This window comes from Gallinula chloropus (genome assembly GCF_964237585.1).
Source record: "Gallinula chloropus genome assembly, chromosome: 2".
Lineage (NCBI taxonomy): Eukaryota > Metazoa > Chordata > Aves > Gruiformes > Rallidae > Gallinula > Gallinula chloropus.
Genome location: NC_140086.1, coordinates 91,059,048 through 91,074,412, shown reverse-complemented (window position 1 = coordinate 91,074,412; position 15,365 = coordinate 91,059,048). Strand labels below are relative to the sequence as shown.

The following is a 15,365-nucleotide window of genomic DNA, read 5'->3' as shown; positions in this document are numbered from 1 at the left end:
AAGTTAAATCCAAGACAACCATAATGCTTTTCAATTAAGGGCAAGGATGTGAAATCGCCAGACATAAGACAGGAAATTCAAAGTTAGGCTGTCACCTCATTCCCTTCTTCACCCCAAAACCTTGCTCTCCGATCAGCACACCCTTTGACCACCTCCCAGCCAAGGACCGAAGGATGGCGTGTCAGAGCCCGAACTTCGAATCTTTTGGGCTTCCCTTGCAACCTCAGCCGTATCGTTAGTGCACCAACAGACGAAGAGTTTAAATTTTAATATTTTGCATCACCGCGGCTGGCTGCATGGCCAAGGCACCGGATGGTAGCACGGGACTTGGGTACAGACACAAATCCAGGACGAAAGCCCCTTCTGCCTCCACCACCCCCCCCCCCCCCTCCCGCCGGACACATGCAATAACTCAGCTTTGCACACATTTTTGCACACCGCCGGGCTCCTGTTTCGGGGTGCTCACTCCGGGGCAAGTCGCGGCTGTCAGGCTCTGCTCCCCAACATCCAGCACCCCCTCAACCCCCCCCCTTCTCCTTCTGGAGTCAAAGTGTTGTGTGAACGTGGGGCGGGGGGGGGGGGGGGGGGGGGGGGAAGCGCAGGCCACGGGTAACACTTTGCCGTCTCCTCCTTTCAGTCACATTTCCGTCCTCCTCCAGTAAAACTGGGGAGGGAAGGGGGGGGGGGGCGGGGGGCCAGGCTGGGCAGGGGACACACACGCACACACGCAGGCGCTGGGCCCAGCGGGAAGGGGCAGCCGCAGCAAGAGTGGGTGACAAGACCGCCGGCTCTCCCGAGAGCAACAAAAAGGCGGGTGGGGTGGGGTGGGGTGGCCGGCGGGGTCGGGGGCAGGGCCGGCGCTCGGGGGCTGTTACCTCGTAGAGTTCCTCGGAAGCCATGCTGGGGAGCCTCACAAGGTGGAGTTGGGTGCTGGTTTGGAAAGACTTTGTTTCAGTTGGTGTCCGTTTGGCCTCCTCCTCCTCCTCTTCTTCTTCTTCTTCTCCCACCTCCTCGTCGTCTTCTTCTTCTTCTTTTTCTTCTTTTCCTCCCTCTCCCTCCTCCTCTTCCTCCTCTTCCTCCCCTTCCTCCTCCTCCTCCTCCTCCTCCTCCTCTTCTTCTTCTTCTCCTCCTTCTCCTCTTCTTCTTCTTCTTCTTCTTCTTTTTCTTCTTCTTCTTCTTCCTCCTCCTCCTCCTCCCTGCGCGTCTCTCTCCAGCGCAACTAGCAGCTCCGCTCGCTAAATGCCAGTGAGGTGCTGCTGCTGCTGCTGCTGCTGCTTCTGGCGGCGGCGGCGGCGGGGCTGCGCGCACGGCAGCTGCGCAACTCGCCTGCTCCCGGCTCGCGCTCGCTCCCTCGCCCTGGCGCTGCCTCTCGCACCGCCCGGCGGGCCGGCACGCACGCACACACTCACTCACGCGCGCACACGCACACACACACACACACACACACTCACTCGCACACACGCACTCGCGCGCGGCGGCGGCGGCGCCCCGCACACCCCCCCCCACCCCCCTACCCCTCCGTCCCCGGCTCGCTCGCTCGCTCGCTCCCTCTCCAGGAACACTAATCGAGCGCAGAGAGAGCGCCACACGCAACCACTCCGCCTCGGCTCCAGCCGCCCCCGGCACCATCCTCCTCCTCCTCCTCCCCCCCAACCCTCCCCCCCCCTTCCCCCCCCCCGCTTTGATCTCCCATTGTCTGCTCAGCTGAGCCCGGCGGCGCGCGGGGGGCGGCGGGGCGCGCACCCGGGCGCGGGAGGGGCCGCGCCCGAGCACTCGGGGGAGCGGGGGGCCGCGGGACGGCCGCGGAGTTTGGAGAGAGGCGGGCGTGGAGTGAAGGGAAGAGGCGGGGGGGGGGGGGGGCAGGACACGGGGCCCGCGCACGTGCGGAGCCCTCGTCTCTTCCCGGAGCCCCCCGCGCTTCTCGCCCCGCAGCCCCCCACGCTCGTCCCTCCCGTCGCCCCGCCGCGCCTTGCCCGGACCCCACGGCCTTTCCTAGCCCGGCTCCTCCTCGGGCTCCAGCTGGTCCCCGGTCCCTTGCCCCACTCTTCCACCCCGGCGTGCGCAAGCAACGTCATGATGCGCCTGCCCGTGTTTTTTCCCATCCCGACTTCCTCTGTTGAATGCCTTGGCCATCAAAGAGCCGGGGACATGGGCAAACCCAATAAGCAGCTCCCAACAATGGTTGCCAATGGCACATGCGTGGCTTTGCGTGTCCCAACTGACCGTGTTGGCAAAGCCGGGAAGGCCCCACCGAGGTCTCCCTGGCCTGATGAGTCAACAGAACGTAACTGCGCTGTTGACTTAGAGAGTCCAGTGTTGGTTGCACCACACAGCTTGCCTTGTTGCCTCCTGTGTCATCTGGGGATGCTTCACAGGAAACTGTGCAAATAAGGTGCTGTGCAGCAAAGCAGGAGCTCAACTAGTCGAAGGCATCGTTGCACAAAGGTAGATGAGTTACTCCTTCAAGAGTAAATTCTACAAGATGGCCTTTCTGATCTCAAAATGATGGAAGGGTGGGACAAAACCAGTGTCAGAGTGTTTCTTATTCCGCAGCACACCAGGAAGACACATGCTGCTGCAGACCTGCACAAGTTGTAGCAGAGTTCATCTTGTTTGTGTAACCAGCCAACCATTGACTCAACTAATTTTTGATCAAGTTACTTTTTTTTTTTTTCTTTTTTTCTCCAAAGTCTTTCAAGAATGTTTCTGGAAAGGCAAGAAACTCCCCAACGTTCTACTTTCATAAACAAATTTTGGACCATCATCCAACTGGTACCCATTTGGAAAACCTTGATCCATTTGTGGGCTTTGGATGGCCTATGTAGAAGGAGCTTGAGACTCCTTTCTCAAACTTGGTTAATCTGCCGGACCTTTGTGACAAATACGTTGCCTCCCTGGTCAACAACCTTCTTCTGGATAACAGAATGCCAGTGCTGGACTGCTAGATGGACTTCATTTGTGCAGATAAAACATCTAACAACTTTCATATGTTCCATATTTTCCTAATATCCTAGTCTATGAAACGGTTAGAACTGATATGCATTTAAACCACTTCTTGAGATCTTCAAGAGCTAGACTTAGCCTAAGTGATGAAAAAGGGGCTTGTTCAGTGACAGCAGCAGGAACACCGATGGAAGGATAGGCCTGTGTATGAAATAGAGATGTTTGAGATGTGACTACCTTCTGGAGGTGAGCACTTAGTCACAGTCCCTGAGATGCAGTCTGAATCCTTTTTGAGCTATACTCAAGCACACCATCATTGTAGACACCCTTTGAAGGACAATCTTTTGAAGTAATGGATGCTCATGTTTTGGCAAGGAGGTGGCAATGGTGGTGGTTGCTGAAGACTTTATTTTGCTTGCAAGGCGTAAGAATAAAACATCTTAATTTGCACTAAGGGTCTTACCACTGCAGTAAAACAGGTCTTAGGTGTTTTGATTGTTTGGATAACTGAACAGAAATGCATTTCATCAGTACTGCTCTGTTTTTCAAGGAGGCAACAAAACCTCAGAGTTATTACTCATTTTTAATGTTTCAACCATGCTCCACATTTCATCTTCAGCGAAAGAAGTTCTTTTACACATATTCATTGCTTGCATCGCCGTTAACTCTTCTTTGCCTTCTATTCTAACCCTTGGTCCTTGTAGCTTTATGAGATTTTTAGGAGAATCACCCATACTATTCAAAAATACTATGTGATAGTGCTATGGTTCAAGCATCTGAGAGGTACCAGGTTCTATGACTGGTGTCCAGGTTTTGCAGTTGAATTTTGTTACACTAAGTTCCATGATATCGTGCCCTCTTCTTGCTTTCTCTAGGAAAAAACAAGTTGACCAACAGTTGTATGGTGAATTGTTGAGATCACCTTTCCCTTCTTATTTCTGGAGGTGTTTCACACTTACCTCATTTAGGCAGTATGTATCAATTTATTTATTTTTTTTATCATTATTTTGGTTGGTGAAACTAATCTTCCTGCCAAGTTCCTGACTGGCTTTAACTAGTATTGAATCAAAATGTTTCTAGTAGAGAAGTTGTATGGTGTACAGTAATGGAGCTGCTTAGGAGAAAGAGAAAGCCAGGCCAGTTTGAGTTCTGACAACGGCAGCAAATGTTTCTAGAGGTGCTTGAAATGGCCTCAGTTAATCCAGCTTTGGAAAGAATGAGACAGTGTCAGCCAGGCAGGAAGTTTTACCATCCACATACAGCACTCCCAGTTTGAAGTGGACAGCTGCCTATAGTGGCAGTCCTGGTAAAGCCAGGGGGACAGTCGTTCTTCTGTTTAGCAGAAGGAAGACTGTTCTAATTTATGGGCAAGGTACAGACCATGGAATGAATTTCATTTGAAAGGTCAACTCCATTTTGACCTCACTGTTTGCCATTGTAACGTCTATAAAGATCATTCATAGTTGACTTTGAAATAGCTATGGTGGTAGGCCACAGCTGGCTTGAAAGATGGCAATACTGAGAACATCACAGAGATCTGTTTTAGCTGGGGATGTGTCTACATCTCCAGGATTTTCTCTACCCAAGGGATCACAGCCATATTTGCTATGCAGATATTTACCCACAAGCTCTTAACTCTTGATAATAAAGTGACTGTCAGTAACTTGTGATTGGTGACATTGAGGTGATTGTCTGCCTTTTAGTATTAGGGAGTAGGGCTAGGAAATGAAGCATTCAGTAGCTGAGATACAGCCAGTGATTAACTGAAGTATTTCAAAAGGTGGAAGTGATATGGCTAAACGTGATGGTCTATGCTGTAGGCATTAACATCTGATCAAATAATCCTACACTGCTTTTTCTCAGGCAACAAAAAGCTAGTCAGTGTAATCAATGGCATTCACAGCATGCTCCATCTCATCCTAAAGTAGATGTCTATGTCTGGTCAGATGAATTGGAGTCTCAATTTGATTTATGTTGTTGACTGGATTTTTACTGATGGGAAGTATGGCATCTATTGTGCTTAAAGAAAGGCAAGTTTTTTCTACCCATATTTCTGCAATCCAGCCTTTCCAGATCCAAGACAACTGAATAATTTAAAACTCCATGCTGGCCAAACTATGTTGACAGATTAGTTACGAAATACATAACACACCTCTGCACCTAATATTTTTTCTTTCCTATTTTGATCTTATACTCACTTGTTCTCATCTTAACGCCCAGGATGTGGCTCATCCTTGCACTCTGATATTCTCTGCAGTTTCTGTCCCTCTTCCTTTCCTCACTCTTCTTCAACTCCATCTCAGCCTTTTTTCTTCTAAGTGGTCAGAGATGCTTAATTTCAAATGAGGAAACAAAAATGCTAGAAAAAAAGCCTATTTCTTGCAATGAGTAACCATACTCCCAACACAGAGCTGAGAGCTATGTTCCCCATTTTGTAGTGGGGGCAGTTTGAAATGGGATCATTTCAGACAGAAAGAAAGGTGTAGTTCTCTGACACATTGAGCAAAATGGGATCACCTGAAGGAACAACTGGAAGTTTCTTTCCATGAAAGTCTAGAAGAGCCATCTAATTCTGTAAACTGCTAAAACATGACTTTTGTTGATCTGCAAAACATTGACTTCTGAATTGGATTAAGCAAGTAACATAATCAGATTTAAATAACGGAAGAAAACAATGGTGAATATGCTTACAGTAAAAGATTCTTAGTAATTTTTTGGTACTGACATCATGGTATCTTTATTGATGAGGTAGTAGTTTCTTTCTCCAAATTATTGCTTTCACTGAAAGCTAGCAGGTAATTCCACCATTTCCTTGTGGACTTCAACAAAAGACTCAATGTAATAATTTTTTTTTAATGAAGACTAATTTTTCTTCCCAATCTGCCCATGAAATGGGTTTGAATTGCTATCCATCCTCCACCCATATAGAACTGAGACCTGAAATTAAATAGTCAGAGATGTCACAGAACATTAGAAGTTGGAAGAGACCTCGAAAGATCATCTAGTCCAACCCTTCTGCCAAAGCAGAATCATGCTGTTGGGATGATGTCCACTGATTTCTGCCATTCAAGAGGCCTAGATTTAAGTACCTAAGAGAATATAGTATCTTTTATTTTAAAAGTAATTTGTTATTGCTGTTCATTGCAGGTGTAAATGCTAGAAGCTTCTGTAACTCCAGCTGGGTACCCAACATCTTGAATGGGGTTTCCAAAGATGTATATATAGAAGCCATCCGTGACTACTGTGTTTTAAATGACTTGCTTAGTATCACAGAGAAGCTCTGTGACAGAAGTAGGACAAAATTGTAATCTCATGGGACAAAATACATGTTTTATCTGTAGGACCCGCTTTTGTCTTCCTGTATTCTCCTGCCTCTTTCACCACCCACTTTTGTAGTTCTGCAACACATGAAACTGCAATCTTAAACACAACAGCTTCTCTCCTCACACAGAAACAGACAGTTAGCCCTGACAAAGAGAGCTGTGAAGTCAATGGTAACAGAGATGAGATTGATGTCTCTTTACACCTCTGGTCTGCTATCCATCCCTGATTTATTTCTAGAAGATGGTCCGTGCCTTGAATGAGGCAAAAGTTCCGTGGAAGAGGCAAAGCAAATAGCTGATGGGAGAACACACATAGATGGTGAAGGTATACATGTATTACCTAACTTTAAAAAAGTTTATGTTTTAAACCCTTTAACTGGAAATCTAAAATAAAACATTTCTCACCCTTTCAGCTTATTCTATTGGTCACCATCAGAGTTCAGATGTTTACATCCACATCAGAGATTAAAAAAACCATAGATATTTCCTTGAACTCCTTGGCTCTATTCAAAGTAGCGCTGTCTTGTCTTACCACTGGCATTGCCTTGGTGAGGATGAGAACTGGTTTATAAAACAATTAAGAAAACATGATCCTAGGTTAATAGTTCGTTGGGTTGAGAAGAGAGCATGGAGTGAAGCTTGAGCATAATTTTATCTTTACAGAGCTCTTTAAATGGCTGATCAGCCGTAACATTTTGCTCCTTCTTATACTCCATGCAATGAAAACTATGAAGAGTGCTTTATCTCAATCTGAAATTGGGGAATGTCCTTTTCAGTTTTTGGAAGGAGGTATCATAAGCTAAGAAAGAAGTAGCTTGAGAACTGATGTAAATGTAGGTACCATATCTGAAAGACAGCCATTCTCTGCTTTTCTCTGGGATCTGTAATTTACCTTCTCGACTAAATACAGTTTTAGAGTGGGTATGTGAAGAGCAGAGACAGCTGAAATTCCGTGTTCTTATAGAGAATACAGTCAGCCCTCCTGAACGTTTACTGAAGTAGACATTCCAATATAGCTCATGCAGGATATTTGTTCACAGAGGTGTTTTTTGTTTGTTTGTTTGTTTGTTTGTGGGTTTTTTGTTTTGTTTTTACTGATTATGAGAATGGCATTTACAGGTTGACTTTTCCAGAGTTTAAAGGTCTTCAGCAATTTTTTCATAACATGACGTATCAAGCCTTTTGAAAATCCTATAATGAGTGTTGTCAAGTGAAGACTATGTTAGTTTGGGTGGTAAACTGTTAGCTGTTTTCTGTGGTAAATACGTTTGTAGGTATTGAGAAAGAACCCGTATTCCTTCTGATAATTGTAGAAAGATGAAACCCCATAATTTTTCCATTCAGATGAGAAAAATATAAAACTTAACTATCTTTTCTTCTTCAATAACTGCAAAAGCGAAAACTGAAAATGCAGTGGAAAGCTATCTTCTAGAACAATAGAAATGGATTCTTCCAAATAAAGAATATGGACTTTTTTATCTAACAGTTGAGTTTTTGAAGATCAGAAATGTGTCAAAGGTCTATGCTTTTCTCTCCATTTCAAGATTCAACCCTATATTTTTCTGTGACCAGAAGAGTATTTTTACTTTAATATGGTGATGTCAGAATATTTTACTTTAACATGGTGATGTCAGAGGTATCTGGTGATATCTCAACCAGGGCTGCTGGCAGAATGCAAAAGGTTGTAGTCCTTTCTTTCCTCCTCTTCATAGGACTGCAACGTACCTTCTGAAGAAGATGATGAAGAAACAAACTTCTGTGGGATCATCTGCTTAGGTCTGACCACCTCTAACAGCACCTGCAGCTTCCTCTTAGTACTAGGAATATAGATGTAGACATGCGAGATTCAGTGCTTGATTTTTCTTGACTGTCCAGAGGAAGGTTTTCTATACAGTGGATTAAATTTAGACCTTCCGTAATCATCAAAAATTGGGTTTATCCAGTCCACTGCAGTGTAGCCTAGTTCTACCAGTACCTCTTACCAAAGGTTCATTCAAATATAAGGATATTATGCTAATAAGTTCGGCTTGGTGCTTGAAAACCTTTTCACAAAGCTGTGCAAACTGCCTTTCATCACAGGGAAGGGAAGGTAAAATGTCTGCCTGATTCATCATTAAGGCTGCAGATTTGACCGTGGATTCAATATAGCCTGAACAAAACACAATGTTACCTTCTGCAAAGGAAGGGGTGTAAAGGTAAGGAATCTTTAGTGAGATGATTAATGGCTTCTGCTTGAAGGTGGTTTGCGAACAGTTCCTTTTTGGGGAAGCGTGTTCATGTCAGTCTATATAGCTTAGTAAAAGCGTGACGAAGGGGAAGAGGAAGTGGTCTGAATGTCTTTCATTTTGTTTCCTTATCTTTGTCTGAAGTTGTCTGTAGGGGTTACTGATTTGACTGGTGGTCCATAGATGAATTAATGACCTTTTACAATAATTGTGGCAATATGAAAAATCAAAACGATCCCATGGCTTCTTGAGACTTATCCTGCACTACCACTGAAAATCGATTTATTTCCTAGGGATAGACCATGACAATATGATTCTTTAACACAGAAGCTTAAGACAACCTGACCACTCCTTTTGGGTCATTTTACAGATGGAGCTTTTGCAGCTGAGAATTAATGGATCTAAAATTGCAGATTCATGCAATTTTCATCTTTTCAGGTAGCCCCCACTAACAAAGGCTGGCACATGCAGTCAATAGCCTTGTTGTTCAGACTGGCGGCACTGGAACAAAAGGCCTTGTTCCAGAAGTTTGCCTGTATTAGGATAGGCTGAATTCTACTGGATTTGCAGTTAAATTTTAGCAGCTGCTAGCTGGCGATCTTTTGGTATCATTATTTAACTTTTGCTGTCAATAGACAAAGGTAATTCACTAGTAAACACTTTACAAGGTTTTGCCATTGAGCCTCTGTGTCATCTTGAACTGTATTCATTGTCCTCACACAAGGAGACTGTGTTTTAGCAGGGCATGGGTATGTTTCTATCGGTCTTTCTATAGCAGTGCAATGGGGAATGACTTTTCCTCCAGAAGGTCAAGCATTAGCACAGTCACAATGCCTATCTTTTATTTTGGCATTAATAATTGTATGTTGCAGCACAGTATTAATTATTCTTAAAAACAACAGTTAATAGAACAAAATGGTGTAGAGTCGTGTCTAATGAAACTGAAAACCTAACTAAATGCCAACAATGTTGGTGTATTTACATCAGCTTGGCTCACCGAAATTCCAAAAATGATCCCTGATGTAGTTTGGAAGGAACACATGATGTTAAAAGCTCCTTACATCTACCTTTTTTAATCTTATCCTTACATCACTATGCAGCAGTACGTAAAAGAAGTGAGCAAAGGAGATATGAGGACACTCCAGTGAGTACTTCCTCAAGGAGTCAAGCAGCTGTCAAGTTGTATTGTTGGCACATCCCAGTAATGAGAAACTACAACAGCTATTCAAAGAAGAACATATTTTTCCTGAACATTGTTCTGGGGGAAAATAACCCCACCAAACAACAAAAACCAACCAACCGTAAACAGAATCTTTTCTGGTGAAATACTCCTTTAAAGAATTCACCAAAAGGCATGTATTGAAAAGTTGTAATCCAAATGGTTTACTCAGCAAAGAGAAGAATATAAAGTGTCTTGGACAAGAAAGTGTCGGGCAATGTTAACTATAGGCATTATTATCTGTACTGTCTATAATAAACCCAGTGTAACATAACATGTAATGCACTTCTCAAAGATACAATCTCAGATCAGCACAGGCACACAGAAACACTACATAGCATAAAGATTTTTTGAAAAGAAATATAGGATGATTCCACTGTTAACAAATAGCATAGTTACGAATTAGTCATTCAGGTCATCCCAAATGGATGTGGAAGGTAACGTCTTTATCGTATACCAGAGAGGAGTTATTTGAAGAATATTTTTGAAAATTTGAAAAAAAACAGTATTGTAATTGTAGTCTGTGTCTTGAACTCACAAAGGTGGCTCTAATTAACTTGACTGCAATAGTTCAGTGTTCAGACAAGGTGTAGACCTAAGAGTAATACCTGCAAAAGACCACAGAACTCCTGTTTCTGGATATGGAAGTGCTTTTAAAGTGCGATAAAGGATTTTCTACACCTGCAAAGGCTGGAATAGTGGTGCTTCCCAAGGGAAAAGACTCAGCAGATGGCAAGGAAAAAAACCCTGTCAACTACCAAAAGTCTCCCACAAATCAGTTATATTTCTATTAAAAGTATCTAAGTTCAGAGCAGAGAACAGTGACTGTTCATCCTCCTGGCACTGTTCAGGGAATCTGTCATGTGGAGCATGTCAAGGAAACTGGAGATGGCATCACAGAAGAAACTTCCCTGCTTCTGCATGAAACAGGAGAAGTCAAAGGCTCAGGGCCTGCTTCAAATCCTATGCTTTACATTAGCTGGTTTTGAATATACTTGAAAGATACCAAAGAAAATCATTGGTAAGTTGCATATAATCAGGCAAAACAGATTTTTATGCTTTATGGACATATTTCATTATCTAGGTGATAAAACTTGCATCAACTTCAAAGGGTCAAAGTTTTACAAATCAACTTTTAAGAGTTAGTAAACATAATTTTGCAGAAGAGCTGTATTCATTCTTGGTCAGAGAATGCATATGTATTCAAGGGGTAATGAACTCAAGAGTATGGGTGGGTTTTTTTCAGGGAGTTGCAAGTGTGAAAGTAGGAAGCGGAGTCAGTACCAGCTTTTGCCAGAATCCTAACATGTCGTTTTCAGTGTTATGGAAGTGACTTCACCTCTGACTTCTCTCTGACTTGTCTGATCCTGGGCTGTGTTTGTGTGAAATCTTGCTTTTCTTTTATTTTCAGTCAGGAGGCAAGCAGTTTCTTGTATATAATAACGCCTATCATCCCACAGATCTAAACTGGTTTCAGGCACCTGTTTTTCTTTTGATATTGACAAACAGCTCCCTTAAAAGAAGGCATTTCTATTTAGCAGTTGGAATGAAGCACGAGAGAAAAGGGGATTTTACAAACACCAAAGAGCTTGTGCACATATTTAGTTCAATTTTGGTTAAGGTCCAGCTGGAACCAATCCACTTCATAGGGGTATGCAGGAATAACATAGTCATACTGATAGTCATCAAATGGCTTCTTACAATTTTTCCCCCACCCCCAAGGACAGGCAACCTCTAACAATGACTGACACAATCAGCTCTGAAATACCATATCAGCTCAAATAACCTGACTTACAGGAGTAAGTTTGGTGGGGGTATTAATGAAAGTACTATTCCCTTGTCGGATAGTCTCTTCATCCAGGTGTTCAGCTGTAAGTGTTTGTCACCTGTCTGAAAGTGAAGATGCACTTCAAGACCTGAAAGTCACGTGTCGGGTGCCTTATGTATAGTACAGAAACTTCATATTAAGGACAGATCTAAATACAGCAAGAAAAAATATTCAAAGGCACACCCGGATTTGTCACAGTTACATTCCTATTACATTGTGTAAGAAGAAAACAATATCTGGCAAAAATAAAACAAACAGAGGCACATGAATGAAAGAAAACTGGCTACAATACTTACACATTTATCTGGTATTCTAAGGTCAGTTAAAATATGTGTTTGGTGTTATCTCAGAAATGTCACGTAAGGAAATATAGTTCTGGGTTATCTACAGAAGGTTGAAGGGGAGAACAGCTGTAACTATGTCCTCACAAAGATAAAACAATGCAATAGTTATTGAAGATAAAAATATATGTATTTCCAAAGTCTGCTTCCCATGATCGCATTTATACTGTTCCATAGAAGTCTTTGCTAGCTTTCGTCATGGGAACTTTCTCATGAACATGAAACATGAATCAGTTTCCTGATGATGAAAATGTATCAGGGAATAAGGTAAGTAAGTTTATTTTCTGCCCAACTGGCTGCAGAGAATTTTCAAACTTGTCAGCTAATTTGGAATCTCAGGGGATGGAGGGAATTTATGAAGGTGAAGATTAATAACCATCCTCTATGCTATTCCTGACACACTGAAAAATATTTAAAGCGGTGTTTGTGTAGCTGTTAGGATCCTTGGGTTTTGAAAAGCTGCCCAAGGTAAGAATTTGTTTCACATTTTTAGGATATAAAGAAAAGAATTTTTATTCCCAGCAGAACATGAACCTTAAAGCAAGACACCTATACACATACACAGATTTTCCCCTCCACTATAAATAGTCTTCAACACGTAAACTAATGCCCTGCTGATTCAAGCTTGCTGAAGAAATGCAATTTCTATTTAAATCTTGTTAGGGAATTATAAATGTTTTTTGGTGAAATAAGACCAAAAATAACAAGTCCCCACATGGATATTATTTCAGAAAACAAACCAATGCCTGAAAAGAGGGAAAAAGATTTTATTCCTCTAGGGAACTTCAAGTTCTGGCTGTTAATTGTCCACTAAAGTAGAGATTGGTAGGAAATTTACATTTTTGGATTATTGTCAATTGGTAATCAAGCAACAACAATATTTGTTTCTGAGTCTTCAAATAACACGCAAAATCTGAAAGATCAGCAGCCATGCTTAAGGATAATTATTGTCATTTATCAGGGTGTTTCTTTTTTCTATCATCTTGTCTTCTCACCAGAAACCAACCTTCCTTCCTTCCTTCCTTCCTTCCTTCCTTCCTGCCTTCCTTCCTTCCTTCCTTCCTTCCTTCCTTCCTGCCTTCCTGCCTTCCTGCCTTCCTGCCTTCCTGCCTTCCTTCCTTCCTTCCTTCCTTCCTTCCTTCCTTCCTTCCTTCCTTCCTTCCTTCCTTCCTTCCTTCCTTCCTTCCTGCCTTCCTGCCTTCCTGCCTTCCTGCCTTCCTGCCTGCCTTCCTGCCTTCCTGCCTTCCTGCCTTCCTGCCTGCCTTCCTGCCTTCCTCCCTCCCTCCCTCCCTTCTTCCTTCACTCCTTCACTCCCTCCCTCGCTACTGTCTCACTCTCTGTTCACTTTAGAGGGTGGAATCTTAAATAGGTGATAGCTGTTCTGATCTCAAAAGCATAGTCCATTACATTCTGGATCAACTCAGTTGCCCTTCATGATTCCCTACACTGCTACCACATTACATGATTTTGCTCAGAAAGCATATTTTAATTTATAACTACAAATGGGCTGGAGGACATATCTGTTCTTTTTACAAGTCTAACCAAAAGATTGATTGTTAAAAATCCCCTTCAAATCCAGCCTGGAATAGATCATTTTTTACTAAGGCTCATTTCACAGTGGTGGTTGGTGGGGTTTTTTGCTATGTATAGTTACTTGAGAAATATGTAGTAGAGCTTCTCATCACTGTCCATACTATAAAGTTGCTATACTCTTGTGCTAAGTAGCCTTGACATTTCTGGCTTTCAAAGTATGAATAAATGTCAAATTGGCTCTTCAGAGATTTTCTGTTGATTTTCTTTTCTCTTCAGACATTATTGCCAAGTGCAGGTGGGCACGATGTGCTCGGTGACGCATTCAAGCTATTTTACCAAATAATGCAATGCATTCATAGAAAATAATGACACTTGGCAAAAAAAAGGCTGTCCAGTTTTTTCTGATACCTTCCCAGGAGCCTTCGATAAAGTAGTACCCATGGAATGTGTGTTTGAGTTGCAGCTCAACAAGCCTTTAAATATGTCAAAGTCGAGGGTTTCTTCTTCTGATTACGTGGGCATTTACTCGCTGCTCTAGTGAGTGGAATTGTCTTCTAAAACTTACTAATGTTCCTGGGAATTTCTACTGTCCTTTCAGAGGGGCTCCAGTAATTCTGACCAGCTGTGCAGATTGGTGTATTTTCCTCCTTATTCACAGGTAAGTCCACCTCTTGTTGAAGCACTTTACAATTTCCCCAGAATTGTTTTGTCTGAGTTTTTGTTGTAAGCTTCTGTAATAATGATATAGAGTCTGTTCTTTTGATCAATACACATTCAGTTGCAGTGATAGGTAGCATGCCACAAGATAAACAAGTAAAGTCTGTATCACATAAATGATATATATCATATAAAACCATTTCAAAACCACAACAGAATGAGCATCTTCCTTAATTAATGCACTAGCACAAGGCTCTGATGGAAAGGCATGCTAACCCACAGTCCTAAATCCTAAAATATGCCTCTTCTGCTAGACACCAGTGCTAGCAACAAAGTCTTAAGTGAATCAGTCCCATTGCTCTGTCTTAAAGTCAAAATATCACTAGCCCTAGAGCCTCATATTTCCAGAGTATCCAGTTAATTTTTGGCTCTGGAAATTGAAACTAAACCACAGTTATCACTACAAATTACCTTTTTCCATCTGCAATATCACTTGAGAACACAAATACAACTATCTTTACTTGGAGAAGAGTGGGAAAAGTAAATCATGCAAACAGCTCAAAAACATTCCATCGCACATATGATCAATCTCCCAGGTGGAAATAGAACTTCTCCTCCTGCTCGGCTGTGGTGAAATCAAGAGTAGTAAAGGTCGAGTCTCGGTTGTCTGTTCCAGTCTAAACCAAACCACTTATGTTGAGACCAACTTGTGCAACTAGTTGGTTCAGTAGTCTGCTTGGAGTCAGGCTGTGAGCAATGTGACAGTACTGCCATCACCTCTCAGTCCCCTTGGTGAGATCAGGCCTGGTCTGCCAATGCTACCAGCCTGATAAGTCCAAGAAGTCAACTCCGTAAATACAGATGCCAGTCTACTCTAGTCAAACTCACTTCTTGCAGGCACACAATCTCCAGGTAGATATGCCTGTACAGAGGAAATGTTTCCTCTCTGAGGTTGTTGATTTTTAATTTAATTACCAAACCGAAGTTCACTTCCTAGAAAGGCAGAGTGATTCTGTGACTTGGGGTCACCTATTGCAAGTCTTGCACTTTTCCCCATGTCAACCATTAAAAATGTATTATCATTTACACAATGCAGAGAAATTCTAAGCACAGCAACATGAACTCTGTATATGGAATTTCAGGTAATGAATATTTTAGTTATTTAAGTAAGCTGCCTAATACTGACTTTTCCCCTTCTCCCCCAAAAGTGAAAAGGAAAGTACTATTGCATTACTCATAGTAGCACAGAGACATTATAATTAAAACAATACAAAGAGTTCTTTTTGCTTTGCAGGT

General features: G+C 42.7%; 1 protein-coding gene across 1 annotated transcript in view; it reads right to left on the bottom strand.

Moving 5' to 3' along the window:
- The window catches only part of CDYL (chromodomain Y like), a 115,851-nt gene extending 114,356 nt beyond the window's left edge, over window positions 1–1,495 (bottom strand). Inside the window, exon 1 of the mRNA XM_084260053.1 lies at window positions 876–1,495. Within this exon, the coding sequence (XP_084116179.1) occupies window positions 876–899 (24 nt within the window). The 5' untranslated portion in view covers window positions 900–1,495. The remainder of the gene's footprint in view (window positions 1–875) is intronic.
- Between the last annotated feature and the right edge of the window lie 13,870 nt (window positions 1,496–15,365).